This window comes from Petaurus breviceps, unplaced genomic scaffold, assembly GCF_028583685.1.
Source record: "Petaurus breviceps papuanus isolate PSGF00001 unplaced genomic scaffold, PetGlider_PUasm1.0 98, whole genome shotgun sequence".
NCBI classification, from domain to species: domain Eukaryota; kingdom Metazoa; phylum Chordata; class Mammalia; order Diprotodontia; family Petauridae; genus Petaurus; species Petaurus breviceps.
In genome coordinates, this window is record NW_027187460.1 from 65,004,144 (window position 1) to 65,029,301 (window position 25,158).

General features: G+C 39.3%; 1 protein-coding gene across 5 annotated transcripts in view; it reads left to right on the forward strand.

Moving 5' to 3' along the window:
• The window catches only part of NIPAL2 (NIPA like domain containing 2), a 138,985-nt gene that overhangs the window by 86,165 nt on the left and 27,662 nt on the right, over window positions 1–25,158 (forward strand). For 4 of the 5 annotated variants that reach the window (XM_069081211.1, XM_069081214.1, XM_069081215.1 and 1 more), the window contains 2 exons: window positions 6,396–6,455; window positions 17,746–17,867. In XM_069081211.1, coding sequence (XP_068937312.1) covers window positions 6,396–6,455; window positions 17,746–17,867 — 182 coding nt within the window. The remainder of the gene's footprint in view (window positions 1–6,395; window positions 6,456–17,745; window positions 17,868–25,158) is intronic. The other variant, XM_069081212.1, reaches the window with a different exon arrangement.

The following is a 25,158-nucleotide window of genomic DNA, read 5'->3' on the forward strand; positions in this document are numbered from 1 at the left end:
ATAGATAGATAGATAGATAGATAGATAGATAGATAGATAGATAGATAATCAGATCATTTATTAAATCCTTACTATGCCAAGCACTGTGCTAAGCATTGGATATACAGATATAAACAATGAAAAACCTCCCTGTCCCCCTAGCAGTGAGCTCTGTCTCAATGCATACCCAAATATATTTGTCTTTAAAGGTTAGTTTGAGGGCATGTGTCCTTGTTTTGTAGAGTTTTTCCTGGGTGTCAGGATTTCGAGTTATGGCAATGGCTAAAAAGAACCTCTGAGGCTAACATCTTCATTTTACAGATGAAGTGATTTAATATTCCTCAGATAAAAGGGGAGAGGGCTCCCCACCTAAATGGAAAAACATAGGTGGCATTCCATTCTTCTAGAAATTTAACAGTCAAGGAAAAATATTTTGAACCATTGCATGGATATCACAGGCAAGTTCCTTGAGGATACTTATCTTGGGTTCTTAGCAGACCTTAAAAATTGCATATGTCTATGTAATGTTGAATAGTTATCATTGTCCTATAATAATAAGAGCCAGTGTAAATTCCTTTCAGTTTTAACACTATTTTTAATATTAAACTCTTGATCTTTAACACAATTTTCTAGCCAATTTAAAAAAAAATTAAGCTGCATCGTAGAATTCTAGAGGCACAAAGATCATTCCCCCCTCCAGCTGTTTATTAGTCAGTGGTTATCGGTTGTTATAGCAACTGCCTAGCTAGGTGGCCTGGTGAAATTTAATAGATCTTTGATTACAGAGATCCAAGGTAATACTTTATCTTGTGAATCTCTTCCTTGTTGTTTTCAAATTTACTACTCAGCTCAGATATTTGATTTCATTAGGTGTTTCTCAGAATACCTCCCCCCTTCTTTTGCTCAGCAAACCTGTCATCTTAACCTTGTTACATGAGCTGAACCACCGCATTACATAAGATAAACTTAATTACAAGTAACTGTGTTTCAGAAACATTTCCTTTAAAAAAGTGTCTCTTGTTTAGCTAGATTAAACTTTAGTAACTTACTCTTATTCCAAAAGTTTTGAGAAAAAGTATTTATATTCTCCTAACAAAATTGTATCAATTCCTAAATTTATACAGTAGCAACATTATGAAGAAAAAACTCTTAGACTTAAAAACTGATCAAAGCAATGACAGATCATGATTCCAGAAGGTCGAAAGGAATCATGCTACTCACCTCTAACATAGGGGTGATAGATTCAAGGCAAAGAATGAGACACATCAGACTCAGACAATATGGGGATTAGTTTTGCTTAGCTATGCATATTTGTTATAAATGTTTAGTGTTTCCTTTCCTTTTTTCTTTCTTTTTTATGTGTGCATGTACGTGTGGAACTAGTGGGGGGCAAGAGGGAAGAAAACAAGAGAGTTCTTGAAGCATTTTTTAAAATGCATACATGAAATCAGAAGGAAAGCCAAAAGAAAACAGAGACAAGCAGTACAGCTTAGAGAGTTCCAGGTTGAAACTTAGTACTTATAAGGAAAAGCAAGCTATCTTCAAGAAAGATTCATGATTCCATGAACATTTCTAAACTTCTTTTTCTCTCTTTTCTATTTTGCATATGAAAATGTTCATTTTATTTGGTATTTGTCAAGTTCAGCATAAAAAAACATGACTTTTAACAAACAAGATATTGGTTTCTTCCTCCTATCTGGAACAACCAATGTTAGGTGACCTTCCCTCACCTTCCCCCAACTCATCTACTCCCCAGATCCTGCTGGGTGCTAGAAGGCCCATCAAGAGCAGGCTCTGTGGGGCAGCCCTTCCCTCCCAACCTTCCTGCCAATGACCCTTTCCCTTTTCTGCCTTCTGGCTGGATGCTGACCCTTGCCTCATTCACACCTTGCTCTAAATCTCAATCCCACTTCCCTCTTCCCAGATGTTAGTGACATGACTTCTAACCCACTTCGCCACTTTGAGGAAGACAGCCATCCCACACCACTGGAGGAGTTACAAACTACAATCCTTTTAGAAAGATGGGAGCCACGAGGCTTTACCATCCAACCTAAGGACCATTAGTTCTTGTCATCCATCTTTGCCATCCATCCTGGATCTATGCCCTTAGGACCACAGGGCCTGAACACCTAGCATGCAGTTATCCCCTTGCCCCTGGGCATTTCCATCTGCCTGTTGTTCTAGCTGGTGGTTCAATGAGATTTGCCATTTGCTCTGCTCCTAAACCCTAATGGCCATCAGGCCTTGTCTACTCTTTAAGTAGATGCTGTTATATATTGTTTAAGTGAGCCCCTTGAGAGCAAGGATGGGATGGCACAAGGACTTTGGATGGGATGCTAATTTTTTTCACCAAAGCTCTAATAGTTTGTATCTCAGTCAATGATATGCTGGTAAATATTTAACAGTTGACTTTCAGGGATAGGGGGACAGAGAAGTCCAGCAAGAATGACATACTTTTTCATTGAATCTACACTATGAACATTTTCTTCATTGCTTTCTTACTTCTAGATTACAAAAAAATAATAAATTAACCTGATTTGTAGCATTTGTCAGTTTCTGAGGTATAAATACTCATACTAAAAATTTATTTTTAAATAACATTTTATTTTTCCCAATTGCATGTAAAAACAATTTTTAACATTTCTTTTAAAATGTTTTTTATTTGTTTGTTTTTGCTTTTTGGAGGGGGGAAGGCAGGGCAATTGGGGTTAAGTGACTTGCCCAAGGTCACATGGCTAGTAAGTGTTAAGTATCCAAGGCCAGATTTGAACTCAGGTCCTCCTGACTCCAGGGCCAATGCTCTATTCACTGTGCCACCTAGCTACCCCTAAAATGTTTTTTAGTTCCAGATTCTCTTTCTCCGTTTCCTGCCCTCTCCCTAAGACAGCAAGCAATTTGATATAGGTTATACATCACACTGAAAATTTAACAATCAGTTCTCTCCTGGCTCCCACATACCCCTGAATCCTTAGTAAATGTGAGTTGATGTTAAACTCTCATATTTTATGCTTGTGACACTGCTTGGTTATGTCCTTTTTACTTTGTCTCCACTTTTAAAACATTCTTCTTTCTGCAATTAAATTTTTATTTCTTCCACTCAAGAGAGCACTGAACTAGGAAACCTAGAACCTGGATTCTAGTCCTGGCTCTGCTGTTAATCAGCTGTGTGACCTCAAGGAAATCAGTTAACCTCTCAGAGGCTCAGTTTCCTCATATGTAAAACAAAAGGAACAAATGCGATTATTTCCAACGTCCCTTCTGATTCTAAAATTATATGTGAGCAATGTCTTCCTTTTGGTTGGGATTTTTTATTTTGTGCATGTTAACAGAGGAGAGGCATGTACTGGGACCTTTAAATCTATGACTGATACTACTGTTTCTTTCAAATTGGGCAATGTATTATGAACATAATCCATGAGCATCTTGTCTCTTGTTCTCCATGAATGAGAAGACTCTGTTCCCTCTGTACTCCAGGGATAGGCACTGAGATATCCACAGAAGAGGGATAAGGCTTGTTCTTCCTGGACCCAGAGGGTTCTAGAACTAGGACCAATGGGTAAATGTTGTAAAGTGACAGATACAGGCTCAATTCTGGAAGCAAAATGGGCCTCCTTTAGAAGAAGAGAGGCCCAGGAGTGGCTAGGTGGCACAGTCAATAGAGCACTGGCCCTGGAGTCAGGAGGACCTGTGTTCAAATCTGGCCTCAGACACTTAACACAAAAACTAGCCATAGGACCTTGGGCAAGTCGCTTAACCCCAGTTGCCCTCCAAAACAAAGAAAAAAAATGTATATAATAGTTATCATCAGCAAACACTGGGGTGGCTAGGTGGCACAGTGAGTAAAGCGCCAGTCCCAGAGCCAGGAGGACCCTAGTTCGGTTCTGGCCTCAGAGACTTAACACCCACACAAAAAAGCTAGCCGTGTAACCTTGGGCAAGTTATTTAACCCCAATTGCCCTCCAAAAGGCAAAAAAAAAAAAGAGAGAGAGAGAGAGGGGTCCAACTCCTTCACCATTTGGTGATTATGTTGTAGGGTATCACTTGAAGAAGATGACTGTTTATGCTTCTGAAAGTCTGTCATTGTGGATAAGTCTTTACTAAAGGTTTTTACTCCTGGAAATAGTAGCATTAAATTAGATCTTAAGTTCTGATGGAACATATTGGGAAGGGGGCAGAGAGAAGGGAAGGGGAGAAGAGATAGATGGAGATACAGAGAAATAAGACATACCATAAAAGAGAGAAGGGGGAAAGACAGAGAAGGAAGAAAGAAACAGAAAGGAAAAGAGAGAAAGGATTGAGAGACAGAAGGAAGAAAGCCAGATGAGGGAGAGATAGAGGAAGGAGAGAGAGACAGAGAAGGGGGGAAAAGAGAAGGAAGAAAGAGACAGAAAAGGAAGAAAGAGAAAGGGGAGAAACAGAGAAGGAAGAAAGATAGAAGTTAGAGAGAGAAAGGAAGAAGAGAAAGACAGAGAAGGGAGAGAGAGAGAGATGGAGGAGAGACAGAAAGAAGAGGGAAATGGAAGGAAGAGAGGGATATAGAAGAGGAAGAGAGACAGAGAAGGGGGAGAGACAGGAAAGAAAGAGAGAAACAAGGAAGAGGCAGAGAAAGAGAAGAGAGAGGAAAGGGAAGAGAGAGAGAAGGATGAGAGAGACAGAGGAAGAAGAGGAAAACACAAGGAAGAGAGAGACAGAGAAGCAAGAGAGAACCTTAGTGTTTTAATTTATACCTGATTCAAGTTGACCAAGATGATTTCTAAATTCCCTTCCTCCTCTAACCATGAATGAAGTATGCGGTTCTTAATTTAACAAGAAAGTTCTCCACGTGTCAGCTTATCCATAGCAAATCTCATTTTCAAGTTTGACAGTTAACACCTCCTCCAATTAAATCCTGCCTTTGTTGACATCTCTCACTCCCATTGTTTATTTTGCTTTGTTAGAGACCTATTCCTAAGGGAGCCTGTTGTAGGGGAGGTTTATAAGAGGACAGCTCTGCTTATCTTAATGCTTAAAATGGAGTTGAAACGTGGGCAAAATAAAAGAAAACTGGACAGGTTCCCAGCTTATTTTGAATCAGAGCTTTACAAAGTTCATTATTCTGCTCAAATGGAATTCCCAGCACACCTGATGTATCCATATTCAAATGGAATTTTTATTCAGCCATTTTCAGTCCTGTCTGACTCTTCATGACCTCATTTGGGGCTTTCTTGGCAAAGATACTGGAGTAGTTTGCCATTGTTTTCTCCAGTTCATTTTACAAATGAGGAACTCAGGTAAGCAAGGTAAAATGACTTGCCCAGGGACACACAGTAAAAATATGAGATGAGATTTGAACTTAGGAAGCTGAATCTTCCTGACTCCAGACCTGGCACTCTTATACATTGTACCACCTAACTGCCCATTCAAATGGAAATACAAAAACAAATTCCAAAATTAAGCACAGTTTTTTTATTACCATTTTAGGTTGTCTACATCTCTGCTTCCCTCTGGTAGGCCAAATAACTGGATTTGTTGTAGTATTGGTAGTATCCAATTAATAACAAAAGTTACAGTAACTTGTAATTCAGTAGTTAGGAATCTGAAGCACATTTTCCTATAAAATAGTGCTCTGGATGGTATTTGAGGATCTGACCAATCCCCAAAGCCCCACTTAACCCACAATATAGCCGAAATGTGGTACCTATGGTACTATGGAACATAACCCCATTTGGAATACTGGTTTTATGGGAAAACTCATTCCAAGTTTTAGCTTGGGACACCAGGAATATGACTCCCCATACTCTTTTTTATAATTGGTCATATTATCAGAAATGAGATGTCCAAGTGTGGCATGGGAGTAGGAAAAGAAAACAGGTTCTCTGCATCAGAGGGTAGGTAGGGGCAGGAATCCTAGGCTTCCCCAGCATCATAAGGGAAAGAACAGGATTCCAGGGTGTTTTCAATAGGAGCAAGAAGAGACAGAAAGTTCTGGAAGTCTCAAAGGTGATTCCCTAGCAAAACATGGCAGAGTCATAACTGGGAATTTTTGTACTTGGGAAAAGAGAGGAAGGAGGAGAAGGGAGGAGGGGGAAGCAACAGGGGAATTTGCAGTTGTTTAGGGTGAAAGAAAGTATGTGCTACACCCCAAAGTTTCTACACTGCTGAAGGACTATGGAAGTGGGAAGGTAGATGTCCCAGATGGAAGGGGTGGCCACCAGAAAGGGAATTGTCCCAGCATGGAGCTATTGGTACTTCTAAATTTAAGCAACCTAGGGAAAGTTCAGATCACTCTACCCTAGTTACAGCTGATTTTATCTATAAGGAAATTTCATAAATTGGGCCTTTCTAAATTGGAAACTGCCTGTACTTCTTTTGGCAATTAACTGTTGGTAGAGTAAATGTCATAAGGTTTGCCATTAATGATAATTTCCTTTTTTTAGGCAGTGCTGTTATGTCTGTTACATTTCTGAAAGAAAATTTGAGATCCTCAGACTTACTTGGTGAGTATTTATTTAGCGCCCATAGTATGCATATCACTTGACCCAGGGTTACCGAGTCTCTGAAGTAAAAAGAAAATTTGTAAGGAAGCAGCTTTAGAAATTGAGAACAAATGACCAAAATTGGAGTTATCTCATTTATGGATGAAAAATGAGTAGTGGTGTGAAGTTATTTAATCTTGGAGCTGTCAGGGGGCATTTCACATTTAATGGTGAATCTGTCATTTTTGACCACTGCCCATGCTTCTGACTGTGGAAAAATACTCTTTTACAATATTACTTTTATGAATGTTATGAAAGTTTTATGAGCATAATAAAATTCAATGAAAACAGCTGTGTAACCTAATAGACCATTCCACATAAAAGCATGTATTTGTGTTAGATTGCCACACAAAAATGAGAACCACAAAGCAATTAGACACACCAACTAACTACCTAATTTGTAATACTTTAGGCCTTTCAAAAGAGTAACAGAGAGAGTCTATCTTCAAGGTTTTATTTGGAAAAATGGCAGCTAGTGGAACATTTAGCAGTAGCTTTTCTGGCTTCTTGAGGGACCTCTGCTGTGCATCAAAGCCATCTTTCTTCCGGGGGATTGTTTATATTCTTAATACAAGGGTCTTTGCTCTTGTTAGAGGCAAGGCAGGGCAGGAGGGCAGATTTTCTTCCTTTTGAAAATTCTCTCTGATTCTTTCTGGAAGAAGGAGAACAAAATGTGATTGTTTGTTTGGTTTAAATAAAACAGCACTCCTGAGAAAGGTGGTGTGAACCAGAGGACAGAGCACTTCTGGAGTCAGAGAATCTGCTGGCCCACATCTCACCTCTGATTCTTAATCCCTGTGGGTCACTGAGTCACTTCCTCTCCCTGGGCCTCAGTTTCCTTATCTGTAAAATGAAGGGGTGGTATTAGGTGGCCTTTGAGCAGTTCCAGGTCTGTGTTCTATTCTCTAAAGAGAACCCAATTCTTTAAAAATTGAGTTTTATGGTCAATAGGCTCCAGAGTTAATTTTTGTCCGGTTATTTTTCACTTATGTCTGACTTTTCATGATCCCATTTGGGATTTTCTTGGCAAAGACGCTAAAGTGGTTTGCCATTTCCTTCTCCAGCTTATTTTGTAGATGAGGAAACTGAGGCAAACAGGGTTAAGTGACTTGCCCAGAGTCATACAGCTAGTAAGTTTCTGAGACCAGATGTGAACTCAAGAAAATGAATCTTCCTAATTCTACACATGGTACTCTATCCACTGTACCACCTAGCTGCCCAAGAGTTAATTTATTTTCCTTGATAATTGTTTTCTTAAGCACAATATCTTGGAAAGTATTTTTCCCCTTTTCCTCAAATTATCTTATATATTGTGTGTATGTATATATATTTTTATTATCATTATTATATACACATATGTATATTTATGCCTCCCCTGGTAGAATATAAGCCACTTGAGGTTACAAATGTTGGGATTTTTTTTTTTGTCTTTTGTATTCCTGGTGCTGAGCACAGTACCTGGGATATAGTAGATAATAAATACTTGTTGCCTTAAATATATGATTGAGTTTCCCTTAGTTTGATTCTCCCCATAGGGCTGTTTTATTTTATTTTATTTTATTTTTAAGCAATTGGGGTTAAGTAATTTGCTCAAGGTTACACAGCCAGGTGTTTCTGGGTGGATGCTAAGTGTCTGAGCCTGGATTCGATCCCCCAGGTCATCCTGACACTGGGGCCGGTGCTCTTACTCGCTGTGCTACCTGGCCACCTCCATAGGGCTGTTTTAAAAGATAGTCTGGCTAAATTCTAAATGAGTATATATGGTACTATTTTAAATATGTAGGATCATAGAATTTATAGATTAAATGGACCTTAGTCCATCTAGTCTGATTCCCTCATTTTACCAATAAAGAAACTGAGGCCTTTGGGAGAAGTGATTTGTCAAAGGTCACAATATAGTAAATAAGTAGATAGACAAGGATCTTAACCTAGGTACACTGACTCCAAGTCCAGCTTACATTCTACCATGTCATTTCTGCCTCTAATAAATATGTAGACTCTTTTTTCCTGAATAAGTTCAATTTTTCCTTATCTTTTCATGTATTATATATAGTCCATAGACCCATGTGATACCCATGTGCTATGTTATAGCAGCTTTGGGAATGGCCTCTGTGTTCAATTGTTTTTTATATTTAAAGTTCAAGTCTTCCATTAGTTTTTTTTTTCCAATTTGGCAGATGTTACCAAGGCAACTCAGAAATGAATTGATTGATGAATAGGTTTTCCCCAGTATCCTTCTTCTTACGGAATTAACAGCTGGTTCCTATTAAGTCTAAGTAAATTTATGATACAAACAAATAGACAGAGGAAGGAGGGGGTATGGTGACTATTCAGAATGTAGTAATTCCTAAGTCAGTAAAGGATGAGAGAGGGAGAGAGAGAGACAGAGAAAGAGAGAGAGACAGAGAGATAGAGAGACAGAGAGAGAGGGAGGGAGAGAGGAGAGGGAGGGAGACAGAGAAAGAAAGAGAGAGAGAGAGGAAGGGAGGGAGGGAAGGGGAGAGAGAGAACTGGTTGGATAGATGGAGAGAGATGGATATAGATAGAAGGATAAAGAGATAGATGAATGGATAGACATGATAGATAAAGATAGATACATACACACATACATACATAGATTAGATAGATAGATAGATAGATAGATAGATAGATAGATAGATACTATACTCTAATAGTGGTAACTAATAAAACTAGTATATCATTTACCATGTTCTATCCTTGTTCTGGGGAAATTGCAGTGACCTGGAAACTGAACTCTTATCTTCTACAAATTACTGACTTTAGTTACTAAAATTGGAAAACACAAGATTTGCTGGTACTAGCTGTAGCTGCAGAAATAAAGCCTTCAACGAAGGTTAGAATGACATTTAGGGAATATAAAATGCTTGCCTAGATCATGTATTTTTTAGTAGAAAGAAATGAGCTTGGGCTAAATTTGCCCTTAGCAAGGACTTAGGGAAGGATGACCAAACGTCGTGTCAAAATGACTTTACAGAATCCATCAGAAGTCACAAAATAAAAACAAGAACTGACATCTCTCCGGGGCTTTACAGTTTGCCAAACATTTTCCCTCACATTATCTCACTGCGTGTTCACAATAACTCTGTAAGATAAGCACTGCAGCTCTTATTATCCCCATTTTACAGATCAGGAAACCAGAGATCCAAGAGGCTCAAAATGACAGGCCAGTTCATGGTCCCCGCGCTAGTTTATTGAGTTGCCTTGGCAATATCTGCCAACTGGAAAAAAATCAACATGTATTTATTCAGGGTCTACCATATGTCAGGCAAAAAAAGCCTGCCTGCCACAGCTGGCCTCAGAGCCAGGAAAAACTGGGTTCAAGTTCTACCTTTGACCCATATTGGTTGTGTGACCCCGGACAAGTCCTTTAACCTCTCCATGGACAAGGCAACTCTTTTAAGTCTATAAGTTTCAGAGTAGATGCTGACCTATGTTGGTAGAAGGTATCTGCTCATCTGGTCATTCCTTTCACCAGTGAAATGACAGGTCCCTTTGCCTGTCTGATGGTTAAAATATCATGTCTCTGAAGGTTGCCTTCAAGTCCTATTTGGTACACTATTGGAGATTTTGGGACTTTTTCTTTTCCTTAATAACACTAAAAAGGATTAGACAGTAATTTTCACAAACAGTGGCATTCCTCCAACACTTAGAGTTGACAGAGGGTAGGAACTGCAGGTCTGTCCCCATCTTCCAGGCACTGTGCTAGGGACAGAAATGATCCCTGTTCACAAGAAGCTTACATTCTAATGGGGAGATAAGTCTACATAAATATATACAGAATAAATCTAAAGAGAATACTAAGCAGTTAAATGCAAAACAGTTCATGAGGGAGAATACTACCCATTGACCATAGGGGCAAAATTAGGAAAGGCTTCATATAGAAGGTTGTGTTTAGTCTGCCTCCTGAAGGAAAAGAGGGATTTTCTGAGGCCAATGTGAGAAGGGAGTATATTCCAGGTATGAGAGTCAGGGCAAAGGCAGGGAGATGGAATGTCTTCTGTGAGTAATAGAGAGAAGCCCAGTCTTGTCTTCATATGAGAAGAGAAGTAACAGACAATGAGGCTGGAAAGATAGACTGAGGACAGGTTTTGAAAGGCTTTAAAGACTAAACAGGAGAATTCATGTTTGCTTTTAAATGGAATAGGGAGCCAGTGGAAGTTATTGAGTAGAGTGGCATTATCAGATCTGTGCTTAAGGAAAATCATTTTGGCTGCAGTGTATAGGATTGACTAGAGTGAGGAAAGACTAGGTGAAGGGAAATTTGCACTTTAATCCAATGAAATAATGGAATGTAGAGGCTATTCTCATGCTGCTATGCCACAGCATAATAAGAAGCAGGATTTGAACCCAGATCTTTCTAATTCCAGGTCCAGAACTACTCAGGTGCTGTTACAATTGGGTATCCATTTTGTGTTAACTAGGAAATTGAGGGCATGATCAGTCACAGTAGTACTAGGTCTAACTGATAGAGAAGAGGAACAGGTCATATCGCATCTTCCCTAGCCAGACTTTGAGACAGTATATATGGTATACAGAATATAACTTCTATAAGGGCGTGGAAGTCAGCATCAATCAACAAACATTTATGAAGTCCTTTCTACGTGCCGGGCACCTTGCTGAGAGCTGGAGACACAAAAGAGGCCCAAGGGTAGCCCAAAGATCCCAGGAGTCTTCAGAGATGGCTGCCGTGGGTCTTCCTAAAGGATGGCCCCATAGTACAAAAGTCAGGGACGTGTTATATAACATTCCTCTTTGCAAACCAGGGAACCCCATCATGAACAAAAAGAACAGGAAAAAAAGATGGTTTATTGGGAGGAAAGGTAATAAGCATCTAGATAGCACCTACTGTCTCATTTGATCCTCAGAGCAACCCTATGGGTAAATGGTGTTATTATCCCTATTTTACAGTAGAGGAAACTGAGGCAGATAGCAGTGAAGTGACTTACCCAGGGTCACACAGCTAGTAAGTACCCAGTGCCGTATTTTAATTTAACTCTTTCTAACTCCAGGTCTGGCACTTTATTCACCGCACCACATAGCTGCCCCAATCTGTTCTTGGAGATTTCACAAGAAGAGATTTGTATAGCCTTTTCTTTCCCCTCATAAAATCAAATAGAACTAGAAGGTAACTTTTAGAGACACAATATTCCAGCCTCCAGAGTGATCGCTATGGCTATAAATTAATTTTTATTAATAACCACTTTTTTTTCTGGATCTGTGATTTCCTCGATGTGGGGAGCTACTGTTCAGAGGCTTCCTTTGCCAATGTTTATGTGCAACTTACATACAGTCTTAGGACACTGAGAGGTTAAGGCATTTATCTAAGGTCCCACATCCAGGAGGTTTGAAGCAGGATCTGAACCTGGATTCCTTTGACTGATCCGGACCGTTCTGACTACAAGGCTAGCTCCCTATCATCATACTGCCTCCTCACTAACATTTGTGTTCCACATTAAAATTTATAAAATACACATATTTGAACCTCATCTCAACCTGTGAGGTGGGAACTGTAGATATTAACATATCCATTTTACACATGAGGAAACTGAGTCTCAAATAGGTTAAGTTGTTCACCCATAGCTAGGCAAGATTTAAACCCAGGTCTTCCTGATTATATAGGGCAGATAGGTGGCACCATAGTGGATAAAGCACTGGGTCTGGAGTCCAGAAGACTCATCTTCCTGAGTTCAGATCTGGCCTCAGATACTTCCTAGCTGTGTGACCCCGGGCAAGTCACTTAACCCTGTGTGCCTCAGTTTTCCCATCTGTAAAATGAGCTGGAGAAGGAAATGGCAAACCACACTAGTATCTGCCAAGAAAACCCCCAAAGGGGCCACGAAGAGTCTGAAACAACTGAACAGCAACAAAAACTTCCTGATTGTAATTCTACCACTCTTATACTCTATACAATACTGCCTCTCTTAGTGATTCTTTAGGCTATTTTCTCTGCGTCTATTTTCCAATAGACCAAAGGAAAATTTTTCTTAGTTTTGTTTTTTAACTTTATCAATCAAGCTTCTGTACAATGCAGAAATCATTCCCAGTAACATCTGATTTCTCTTAGTTCTCATGACTGTGAGAGGTAGTTTGCAATAATCAGTTGACCAAGGAAGCATTTATTAAGCCCCACAACTGTGTGTGCCTCTGGGTACTGAGGATAGAAAAACAAAAGTGACACAGTCTCTGCCCTCAAGGAGATTACATTCTATCAGAGGAGACAAGATGAACATATAGAAGTTGATACAAAATAGATATCAAATGAGAGCAAGGCAATGGGGGATCCAGAAGGGCTTTATGCAGAAGGTACTGTAGTGGGAAAAGGACTAAGAGATAGGTGGTACTATTATCTCTATTTTACAGTTGAGGAAACTGAGGCAGAAAGAGGTGAAGAGACTTGCCCAGGGTCACATAGCTAGTAAGTGTCTAGGCCAGATTTGAACTCAGATATTCATGACTCCAGGCCCATTCTGGGTCTAGATGGAGTCAAAGGACCAGAATTCAAATCCCACCACTGATGCTTATTTGCATGTGTGACCTTGGGCAAGACACTTAACTTGTCCATCTGTGAAAGTATTGGAGTTGAGAGGCCTAGATTCAAATCCTGACTTACACACTAACTAGCCCTGTAACCCTGGGCAACTTCACAGCTTAAAGTCTCAGTTTTCTCATTTGTGAAATGGAAATAAAAACTTGCCTGACCTACCTACTTCACCTGGTTATTATGTGGAAAGCACTTAATAAGCCTTGAAGTGCTATATGAATGTGAGATTATATTAGTGATGATTTTTTTATGCTTTCAGTTATAGGTCTTTGTAGAGGTTGTTCTCCCTTCCCCCTTAGACCTTCCTTATAGGAATCAATAGCAGATGAATCATATTTATTCATTTTATGATATCTAATTAAAAGTCACACGTTTGACTTTATTAATGGAATCATACATCTAGGATTGGAAGGGACCTCAGAGGACATCTAGTCCACTGCCTTCCTTTTACATATAGGCCAAGTGGTACCTTGCCTAAGGTCATGTAGTGGTAGGATTTGAAATGTGATCCTCTGCCTCTATCCAGACCTAGTGCCCATTCCATGCTGCCTCTAGAGTTTATAAGAATGGACTTTATCAAGTATTTTATTTAAGTGGCATGATGAATGGACCTGGAGTCAGGAAGATCTGAGTTCAAATCTGGACTCTGGTACTTCCTAGCTGCATGATTCTGGGAAATCATTTAACCTCTTTTTATCTCAGCTTCCTGGAGGAAGGAAAGAATGTAAAAGAAGGAAGGAAAGAAGGAAGGAAGGAAGGAAGGAAGGAAGGAAGGAAGGAAGGAAGGAAAAGGTTTAGCACCTACCTTCCACGGTTGTTATAAGGATCAAAGGAGGTATTTGTTAAGTGCTTAGCACATAGTTCTCAGCACATAGTAGGGATTTAATAAGTGCTTGTTTCTTTCCTTCTTAGTTCTAACCAGCAGTATTATATGTCAACTGAATTCAATTTAACAGACGTCTACTAAACCCCTTCTATATGAGACTTTCCTCTCCACCCTCAGTCCTATTTCTTTGAGAAAATATAGTTCTTTCTTCCTTGAAGCACCTCTTTTTCCTAGAAGCTGAAATGAAAAAAAAATACCTCATCAAAAAAATGTTATATTCATACATGTGGGTACATGATCAACAGTAGGCAGAATGTGCAAGGGAAAGTTTCTCTACCTCGTTGAAGCAAGCTGGATTCACTTATAGGCCCAGTGTTGCTTTGTGGCTGTTGAGTTTTTTCTTGCAGATCTCAAAAATGACCCCACAGAAGTTGACTAAAAAGTGTATCCAGCTGTTATTAGCACAGTGGCAGTTTGGAGGCCTTACTTTGATTTTCAATGAATTGACGGTTAAAATTATTTCTTTTTCTTTTAAAAAAAATTCCTAAAATATCAGAGCTCCCCCCTACCCCTTCTCTCATGTCAACCACCAGCGCATCATTTGTTCTTCTTTCTCCCCATTTCACCAAAAGTACTAGTTGTGAGATTCTCAGAGATCTTATTTGATTTAAGCCCACATGTTTCCATCAGGGGAATCACAATTACTGTCAGTTCGTTGACACTTTCCAGAGGCTGGTAACGTAATTATACTGAGGTCTTGATAAATAATTGGCTAGATGAGAACCATGAGCTAACTTTGGCTTGAAGGCCAAGAGGAAAATGGGGAGGTGAAGAACATCTTCTGCCTTTGTGGCTGTGCCCAGGGGCCATTTTGGTTTGGGGCCAAATGTCAGCGATGTAAATCGAGACCAGCTGCAAATGATTCCCAGTTGAGAGAATTGATGGGACAGTTTGAGTCCGGAGCTGCCCGGAGAATCTGAGACCTTTTCTAAGGCTCTGACTCATTTCTCTCCTGAAATTGTCCAACCTAGGCCTCCCTTAAGGGCTTGGATTGTCATCAGTGACCTGAAAGATTCCGTACTCTAAGGGATCCTAGGGAAATTCAGCTGATTCTAGGGCTCCTCCAAGAGTTCGAATTAGAGGACTGAATTCATTTCAGAGCTCCCTGTATCATACCAGAGCCCGAGCATCAGGCAGGCAGGACTGAGCAAGAACATGGATTTATAAACTAGAAGGTCGTCCAGTCCAATCTTCTCTTTTTGAAGAGGTGGAAACAGGTCCAGAGAGCTCAAGGATATTCACTCACTCAAACAATCAACAAATATTTACTGAGTCTATACTATGTACCATACAGTTGGACACAGTACTGGGTGCTGGGCCCTGTGCTAAATACTAGGGGAACACAAAAAAAAGACAAAAAGACCTTCCTCTCAAGGAGCTCAAAGTCTAATGGGTGTGGGGTTGGGCACAAAATTATATACAAACTTTTATATATATGTGTGTGTGTATGTATGTATGTAAATACATATATATATATAAAACAAATACACACACATATATATATATACATACACACATACAGAGAGGAAGAGACAGAGAGGGATGGAGAGAATGAGAGAGAGAGAAAGACTGAAAGCAATTCTTTTGGAACAATGGAGGAAAATCAATTCTTCCCCCTTTGAAGGGAGATCAAAGGGTGTTAGGCCAGCATGGAAGGGGTAGTTTGGGGAAATCTACACAGCTGCTACTCACACACTTTATATTTCACTGCTTAAAGGGTCTATGATTTCATTGAGAGGCAGTGTGGTATGATATAGAATAGCAATGGTTTGAGGGCAGAACGGCTTGATTTTTGTCTTTTTCTCTACAGTACCTGGCACACAATAGGCGTTCCATAAATGCTTGTTGATTGATTGATAATAGAAAAATACTGGAAATAGTCAGCAGAGAGCTGGGTTCAGATTCCTCCTCTTAATGCTTGCTAATTATATAACCACAGGCAAATCACTCCAGGTCTCCAAGGTCTCAGGATCCTTATCTGAAAGAGGAGAAGGGGTAATAGTGACAGTTCTTAGCTCCCGGGGTTGTGGCAAGGACCCAGTGAGATAATGTATGTAAAGCACTAGAGAGGAGTCAGTTTTTAGTTGATGTTGATGTGACTACTCCCTCCACCAATGCAGACTGTCATTCATAGATACGCCTGATGCATTAGGCCAGTCAGTGAGTCAACTAGAATTATATGTATGTGTGTGTATATATATGTATATGTGTGTGTATGTATGTACCTACTATATACCAAGCACTGTCTTAAGTGCTTGTGATACAAAGAAAGGCAAAAAACAAGTCTGCTTTCAAGAAACTCATAGTTTAATGGTAGGGACCGAGCAAGCAAACACTTATATACACACAAGAAATATACAGGATCAATTGGGGGAATCTCAGAGGAAAGGTATGAAAATAAGGAGGACTAGGAAGGGCTTCAGGAAAAAGGTGGTCTTTGAAAGTTGCTGTGGCCTAAAATTTCATCCCTGGAGAGGTTAGGTGGTGCAGTAAATAGAGCACCGGTCCTGGTATGGTATACTTAACACTTAACACAAAAACTAGCTGTGTGACCTTGGGTAAGTCACTTAACCCCAATTGCTCTACCTTCCCCCCGCTAAAACGCCAAAAAAAAGAAAAAAAACTGCATCCCTCTGTGGCCAAGGTTGTAGTGAACTTCTCTGAATTCAGCTAGACTAGTTCTTAGATCATGGACATCTGATCTATACCTCAGGTCTGATTAGATTATGTTTAGAATAATATTATCTCAAATGAGATAACATTTATAAAATACTTAGCACGGTACCCAACTGGCATACAGTAGGTACTTAATAAATGCTTGTTTTCTATTCCCACCCCAACCCATCCTCACCTTTCTAGCTTGTTAAAGCCTACCTGAGTCTATGCTTTCCAGGGCTAACTTTTGAGAACCTTGGGTTCATAGGGAGATATTAGAGTTGGGCTTTTAGTGAAGGACATAGGGTCATAGATTTAGAGATGGAGGGAAACTTAGAGGTTATGTGGTCTAACCCCTCCATTTTACAGAAAAGGAAACTGAGGCCTCCAAAGATGAACTGACTTACCCAAGGTCACACAGGTGATAAGTGGCAGAGCCAGGATTTGAACTCAGGTCCTCTGACTTCAAACCCAGTATTCTTTCCACTACACCTTACCGACCTGTTGCTAGAGTGAAAATAATAACAGCTTAAATTTATATAGCACTTGGCAGTTATAAAATATATCTTATCTCCTTTAATTGCTAATAAGAATAACTATGTATGTATGTGTGTGTCTATATGTACATGTATGTGTGACACAATACATCTTTAATGTTTGAAAAGAGTTTTACATATGTTCTCACTTGCTCCTCACAATAACCTGGTGAAGTAGGAGGTATTATCCCCATTTTATAGATGAGGAAACTGAGTCAAAAAGAGTTTAACTGATTTACCTGAGGTCACACGGAGGCAGAATTTGAACTAAGGTCTTCTTGATTCTCAATCCACTGTTCCACCTAGCGTCTTTGATCCTCCATTTTACAAACATGGACAAAAGCCGAGACATGCTGAATAAATGGCTTATCTACAATCATATAGCTAGTAAATTGTGGCCCAGACTTCAACCTCAGCTCTTTTGATCTCACATCCAAAGTTCTTTACATTTATACTGCTCTGTTTGTCACCTTTGAAAAATATTATTATTCAGATGCTCTATTTGGAAGCATTAATCAAGCGATGGTATTTGCATTGATTAATGGATCAATGTGTGCTTCTTTTTATTTTATTTTAAAATTTGTCTTCCTTTTTTGTTCTTTTTACATAAAGGTGTAACACTGGCATTTGCAGGGACGTATTTATTGGTGGCTTTTGCTCCAAATATAACTCAGGATGTCACAGCAAGAAAAGTGCAGTATTACTTCGTTGGCTGGCAGTTCCTGGCCTATGTGGTAAGAGACCTATCTTTCCTATCTTAGACTAAATGCAATAGTAACCACTATAGGACATAAACATTAAAAACTTAGCAGTTCTGTCATCTCAGTTGTCACTCATCTGTGATCAGGCTTGCTTTTCTTTCTTCCTCAGTGCTTTGTTTTGGTTTATTTATTCTAGTTTTAATTTATGAAATAAAACAAGCATTTCCATAACGTGATATAATAAAAAAGGTGATTGCACATGAAATGCAAATCTACTATGCACTACTTGTTCTTCCTTTCAAATATACAACAAAATTATCATATAAATTTCTTTTTTTTCTTCCTTCCTTCCTCCCACCCTAGAGTTGGCTAGCATTAAACACAAACACACACACATATGTGTGTATGTATATGTACATGTATATATGAAAAATTATTCTATATATAACTTTTAACTTATGCTTAATAAATGCTTTTTGATTTATTCATCAAAATGTAGATGAACTTATTTGACTAATATCAAAAGTGGATTCACTTCCTAAAGCATCACAGTGACCAGCTGGCACTTAGTAGGTGTTTAGCAAATATTTGTTTTCCACCCCCCCCCCCTCCTCACTTTTAGCTTGGTAGTTCCACTCCAGTCTTCCAAGGGGGAAAGAATGTCATGGAATTGGGCTAATTCCCCCAACTTTAGATCCACCAAAGTCCAGTTCACATGGTTCAAACCAAATTGGAACAAAGCCCAATCTGCAGGGATTGCTGTCCTCTTGATTCCTAGGCATTGTTTCCTCCCCTTACCTGCCAGGATGGATGCTCTCAAATAGGCAGGCCAGTGAGAATCCTATGCAGGGGACAACAAGCAGACTGACTCCAATAGAACAGAGCAAAGAGGCAGTTTAGAGACTATATGAAGAAGATAGTTAAAATGATAACATTTCAAGTTGGTTGATCATGAAGAAATAGGGATATGTACATTGTTGGTGAAGTTGACAGAATTATAGAGGAAGGCCTATGAAATTATTCATAACCTTTGACCTAATGATTTCACTCCCTACCCTTGGTATATTACTATTAGAAAAAGATTTATCTGTACAAAAATATTTGTAGCAACTTTATTCATGCTAGCAAAAAAAAATGGAAATAATCAATGTGTCCACCTATTGAGGGATAGCTGAATAAATTGTGACTAATGAACATGATTTTAATATCAATATGTCATAAGAAATTACAAATATGAAGAATACAAAGAAATGTAAAGCTGTGCGGGATGAATAAATCAGTAGAAAAAGACATAATGACTGAAACAATGAAAAAGATAACAATTATGTAAAGTCTAAAAATAATGGAAACTAACCCAGCACCTTCCACATAGCCATTGAATTAAATTGTTGCATGTAAAAAACAAAAATTTTTTTTTACATTTGTTTTTAAAACTTTGATTTCCAGATTCTTTCCCTTCTTCCCTCCTCACTCACCCCCACATAGAAGACAAGCAATTCAGTATAGGTTATACATCTGTAGTTATGCAAAATGTTTCCATAGTAGTTATATTGTGAAAGACTATATTTCTCTCCATCCTATCCTGCCCCCTCCACTTATTCTGTTTTCTACTTTGACCCTGTCCTTTTTCAAAGGTGATTGCTTCTAACTACCCTCTCCCTAAATCTGCCCTCCCTTCTATCATCCCCTTTCCCCCTACTTTCCTGTAGGTTAAGATACCCAATTGAGTGTGTATGTTATTCACTCCTTAAGCCAAATTCAATGAGAGTAAGGTTGACCCATTCCCTTTCATCTTCCTGCTCTTCCCCTGCATTGTAACAGTTTTCTCTTGCCTCTTTTATATGAGATAATTTACCCCATTCTATCTCTCCCTTTCTCCTTCTCCCAATATATTCCTCTCTCACCTCTTAATTTTATTTTTTAGATATCATCCCTTCCTATTCAACTGATTCTGTGCCCTCTGTCTATGTATACATGTACACACATGTACATACATTCACATATATATTTATACACACATACTTACATACATACATATATATATACATACATATATATATTCCCTTCACCTATCCTCATACTGAGAAAAGTCTCATGAGTTACAATTATTGTTTTTCCATGGAGAATTGTAAATAGTTCAACTTTAAGAAGTTCCTTATGATTTCTTTTTCCTATTTACCTCCTCATGCTTTTCTTGCTTCTTATATTTGAAAGTCAAATTTTCTGTTCAGCTCTGGTTTTTTCATCAAGAATACTTGAAAGTCCTCCAATTCATTGAATGACCATATTTTCCCTTGAAGCATTATACTCAGTTTTGCTGGGTAGGTGATTCTAGGCTTTATTCCTAGCTCCTTTGACCTCCAGAATATCATATTCCAAGCCCTTTGATCCCTTAATGTAAAAGCTGCTAGGTTGTCTTATCCTGATTGTATTTCCACAATACTCAAATTGTTTCTTTCTGACAGCTTGTAATATTTTCTCCTTGACCTGGGAACTCTGGAATTTGGCTATGATATTCCTAGGAGTTTTCTTTTGGGGATCTTTTTCAAGAGGCAATGGGTGAATTCTTTCAATTTCTGTTTTCCCCTCTGGTTCTAGAATATCAGGGTAATTTTGCTTGATCATTTCTTGAAAGATGTTGTCTAGGCTCTTTTTTTGATCATGGCTTTCATGTAGTCCAGTAATTTTAAAATTATTTCTCCTGAATCTATTTTCTAGGTCAGTGGTTTTTCCAATGAGATATTTCTCATTGCCTTCTATTTTTTCATTTGTTTGGATCTGTTTTATAGTATCTTGATTTCTTATAAAGTCATTAGCTTCCATTTGCTCCAATCCAATTTTGAAGGAATTATTCTGTTCAGTGAATTTTTGAAATTCCTTTTCCATCTGGCAAATTCGACTTTTTAAGGTGTTCTTCTCCTCATTGGCTTTTTGGGTCTCTTTTGCTGTTTGAGTTAGACTATTTTTAAGGTGTTATTTTCTTCAGTATTTTTCTAGATCTCCTTTAGCAGGCTGTTGACTTGCTTTTCATGATTTTCTTGCATCATTCTCATTTCTCTTCCCAATTTTTCCTCCACTTCTTTTACTTGATTTTCAAAATCCTTGTTGAGCTCCTCCATGGCCTGTAATCAATTCATATTTTTCTTGGAAGCTTTTGATGCTGGAGTTTTGACTTTATTGTCTTCTTCTGGTTCCATGTTTTGATCTTTTTTTGTACCCAAAAAGGATTCTGTGGTCTGATTGCACTTCCTCTGCTGGTTTATCTTGCCAGCCAATTACTTGATTTTTGAGCTCTTTGCCACAGTAAAACTCTGCTTCTGTAGTGGAGAGAGTTGTGTCCCAAATTGCTGGGGTTCTCGTAGTTGTCAGAGCAATGAGGAGGGTGCCATCTCTACAGCCACCACAAGCTCTGGCACATTGGCCACACACCCTGGGACCACCACCCAACACTGAGACCCAGATCCAAGCAGGTCAAAGCAAAAGCGATTACCCTCTGAATGGTCAGTTGGTCCCCCTATGATCAGCAGGCCAGGAGCTCCTGAGGCAGCCACAAGGCAGCAGCTACAGCCACTGTGCCTCTGCCACCTATTGCTCCGGGGGCAAGGGCCAGCCTGCACTCTTCCATCACCTAGTTCCATCAGGGTTCCCCACTGACCTTTTACTTTCTCTTTGGTGTTTATGGGTTGAGAAGTCTGGAAACCACTGCAGCTGCTGGTGATTCACTCTCCTGAAGTCTGGTCTGGCCAGTCGGGGTCACTGGTCAGGGGCCCCCTGGGGTCTAGGCCCTGATAGTTCACATGGGACTCCCCTAGGCTTCCAGAGCACTGTGATAGACCTTTACTGTCAGCCTGCCAGGCTGCCTTCAGCGGGAGATTTGTTTATCTCTGTCACTTGGTGGGTTCTGTAGTTCTAAAATTTATTTAGAATCATATTTCACAGGTATTGGAGGGGATTGGTGCAGGAGCTCATGCAAGTTCCTGCTTCTACTCCACCATCTTGGCTATGCCCCTCAGTTGGTTCCTTCTTAAGTTACAGACACAATAGGCTGTTGCAAGTTCTGGCCCCAGCCTTGGACAAGTTGCTCTGAGGCTTTGCTTCTCTTTCCTATAGAGCAGCGGTTCTCAAACTCTTCAATATCAGGACCCCTTTACAACCTTAAAAATTATTGAACTTTTGAAATTTACATGGGTTATAGCTAGTAATGTTTACCATGTTAAAATAAAAACAACCTAGTTGTGTTTTTGTTTTTTTTTTTTTATAAAAATACCCTTGACCTAGCATACCCTTAGTAAGGGTCTTAGGGGCATCCAAGGACCTCTAGACTACACTTTGAGAACCAAGAGTAAGCAGGAGGTGAGTCCTTGACACCTTAAGAGAAAATCATTCACTTGAGCATTGAAACAAGAAAAGAAACCTGTTCCTCATCCCCCAAATATTTAAGACTAGTATCTCTGGCATTTAATCCCAGTGACCTATTGGTTTAGTGAACATGTAGGGCTTTCTGAGAGGCAATGTGATATGTAGAGAGTATGTAAAGGGACAATCTTAGACCTAAGTTTTGCCCCTGACAATATTATTAGTTATGTGACCATGAGCAAGTCCTTTAACCTTGCAATTCCCCCAGAAAACTCTCTAATACTATGTTAGAAACAAAGATCACAGGTCTGGACCTTAGGATCCCCAAACAAGACTTTTCATTTCCTATCATGCTGGACCATGTACCCATGCTCCTGTTACCTTATTAGCATGAAGTTAAGTGTGTGTATGTATGTGTGTGTGTGTTTTGAAGTTGAGTTTGTGTGTTTTAAAAGCAAAGAGTGCCTTGTTCATGTTCAGTAGAAGAATGCTGATATTTATTCACTTGATGACAAACATTTATGAATGTCATTTGCTAAGGATCCTGAAAGGGCAACTAAGTGACACAGTGGATACAGCACCAGCCCTGGAATGAAGAGCATCTGAGTTCAAATCCAGCCTCAGACTTGGACTAACCGTGTGACCCTGGGCAAGTCATTTGACCTTATTTGTCACAGTTTCCTCCTATGTAAAATGAACTAGAGAAGGAAATGGTGAACTAATCCAGCATCTTTGCCAAGAAAACCCCAAATAGAGTCATGACTGAAAACAACTGAACAACAACAACTGTAAAAGATGAATACAGGTATAAATGGAAAGTAATCCCAGAGGGAAGATCGGATTTGAACTGAGTCTTGAAGTAAGTCAGAGAAACAAAGAGGTGGAGGTGAGGAAATAGATGAGGAGATGAGCCTTGAAGGGAGCTAAGGCAGAAGTGAGGAGGAAGGGCATTCCAAGTATGGAGAACACCTTTACAGAACACCAAGTTTGGGGAATAGCGGATAGGCCAGTTTATCTGAAAAGCAGAATGTATGAAGAGGAAAAATGCACAGCAAGCCTTGGAAGGGCAGATCGGAGCCAGACTAGAAAGGGCTTTACCTGCCAAACCTGTCATCTAAAAAGAACTGAACTTTGACCATTTTTCAGTCAACTCTATTACAAAGTCCATCTCTACCAGTAAGGCACAGGAAGCCTTGTGAGGGGCCCTTAAGCTCTTAAGTGCCTATGAAGACAATGAGAGCAAATCGAATTGAATTTGATTCCATTCTACAAGGCTTTATCAAATGGAAGGACACATGTGCCATAATACCAAAAGTAACTAGATCTCAGACATACGTGAGAGCAAATGGGCTGAAGCTGAGGCATGACTGATCACCTTAGAAAAGCATGACATTGATAGTAACTAAAATAACTGACATTTCTGCAGCACTTTATGGCTTACAAAGGGTTTTTAAATTGCATTTAATCTTCACAACAGCATTGTAAAGGAAGCTCTATGGTTTTCTCCATTTTACAGATGAGAAATAGAGACCCTGAGAGACAAGTGACTTGCCCAGAGTCATCCAGGTAGGGTCTAAAGCAGGATTCAAACCCAAGGGCACCTTTTCGGGGCCAGCACCCTCTCCACTGCACCCCCCTGACATTGGGAACAAAGTTATCTCAGTGATCTTCATTTGGTACTTTATTGCCTGTTCTAGAATGAAATCCCTAACTCTGGAGGGTATAAATTATAGATTAAGCTCCTGGACTGAAATTTAGATTCAGTCTTCACATGAATCTATTAACCATGTGAATAATTAATATTTAATCCCTGGCCATGGCAGAAGCCTCACTTTTTTCCATGCAGTCTGAATGCAAAGAGCATAATTACTGTCACTGAGATTGTTCATTGAAGCAAGCAGGCAATATGTGTGTTCTCTGAACCGCATGCATGGAGAGTGCTGAGTTAAATACAGTATAGCGACTTTGTTACCTTTGGAGCCTTTTCCAGCAATAAAGTAGAAGAAAAGACTTACAAGTCTGGGGTTACTTTTAAGTTTAAATTTTAAAGTGATATTTTAAATGTCTTCTCATGTGGTTGATCTCATTTGGGAATCATCTGGACTTTTAGTGGCCTAATGATTTTGAAGCAGAGAGGTTCTTAATCTTTATTTTATCATGTATCCCCTTGGCAGTCTGGTGAAGCCTATGGACCTCTTCTCAGAATGTTTTTAAATCTATAAAAATAAAAGGTAGCTAGGTAGCACAGTGGGTAGAGCCCTGGGCACGAAGTCAGGAAGATCTGAGTTCAAATTCAATCTCGGACACTGTGTGACTCTGAGAAAGTCACTTGTTCTCAGTTTCCTCATCTGTAAAATGGGAATAATAATAGCACATACTTCTCAGGGTTATTGTGAAGCCCAAATGAGATAATAATTGTAAAGCACTTAGTATGATGCCTGGTACATAGTAGCTGCTATATTAAAATGTTGCCTATTATTACTAGCTATGTGAATTTGGGCAAACCTCCTAGCCTCCGTTTCCTCATCTGTAAAGTGGGGATTATAATAACACTACCTCCCAGGGTTTCTGTGAGAATCAAATGAGATAATAATTGTAAAGTACTTAGTACAGTGCGTAGTACATAGTAGGTGCTCTGTAAATGTTGGAGTGCCCCTGGGCAAATCTTGTAGCCTCAATTTCCTCACCTGTAAAGTAGAGATATAACACCTTCCTCTCAGGGCTTTTATGAGCATCATATGAGGTAATGTATATAAAAATGCTTGGAAAACTTTAAAGTGCTGTACAAATGCTAGCTATTATTATTATTATCATTATTAAAATAAACTGGAATGCAAAGGAAACCAATTATGTTTAAATATACTTATCAAAATGTATATTTTTTTAAAAGTTCATGGATCCTTGGCAAAGAACCCTTTTTTAGAGGTAACCCAGAGAACTTAAATGCAGGGGTTACATACCATATACC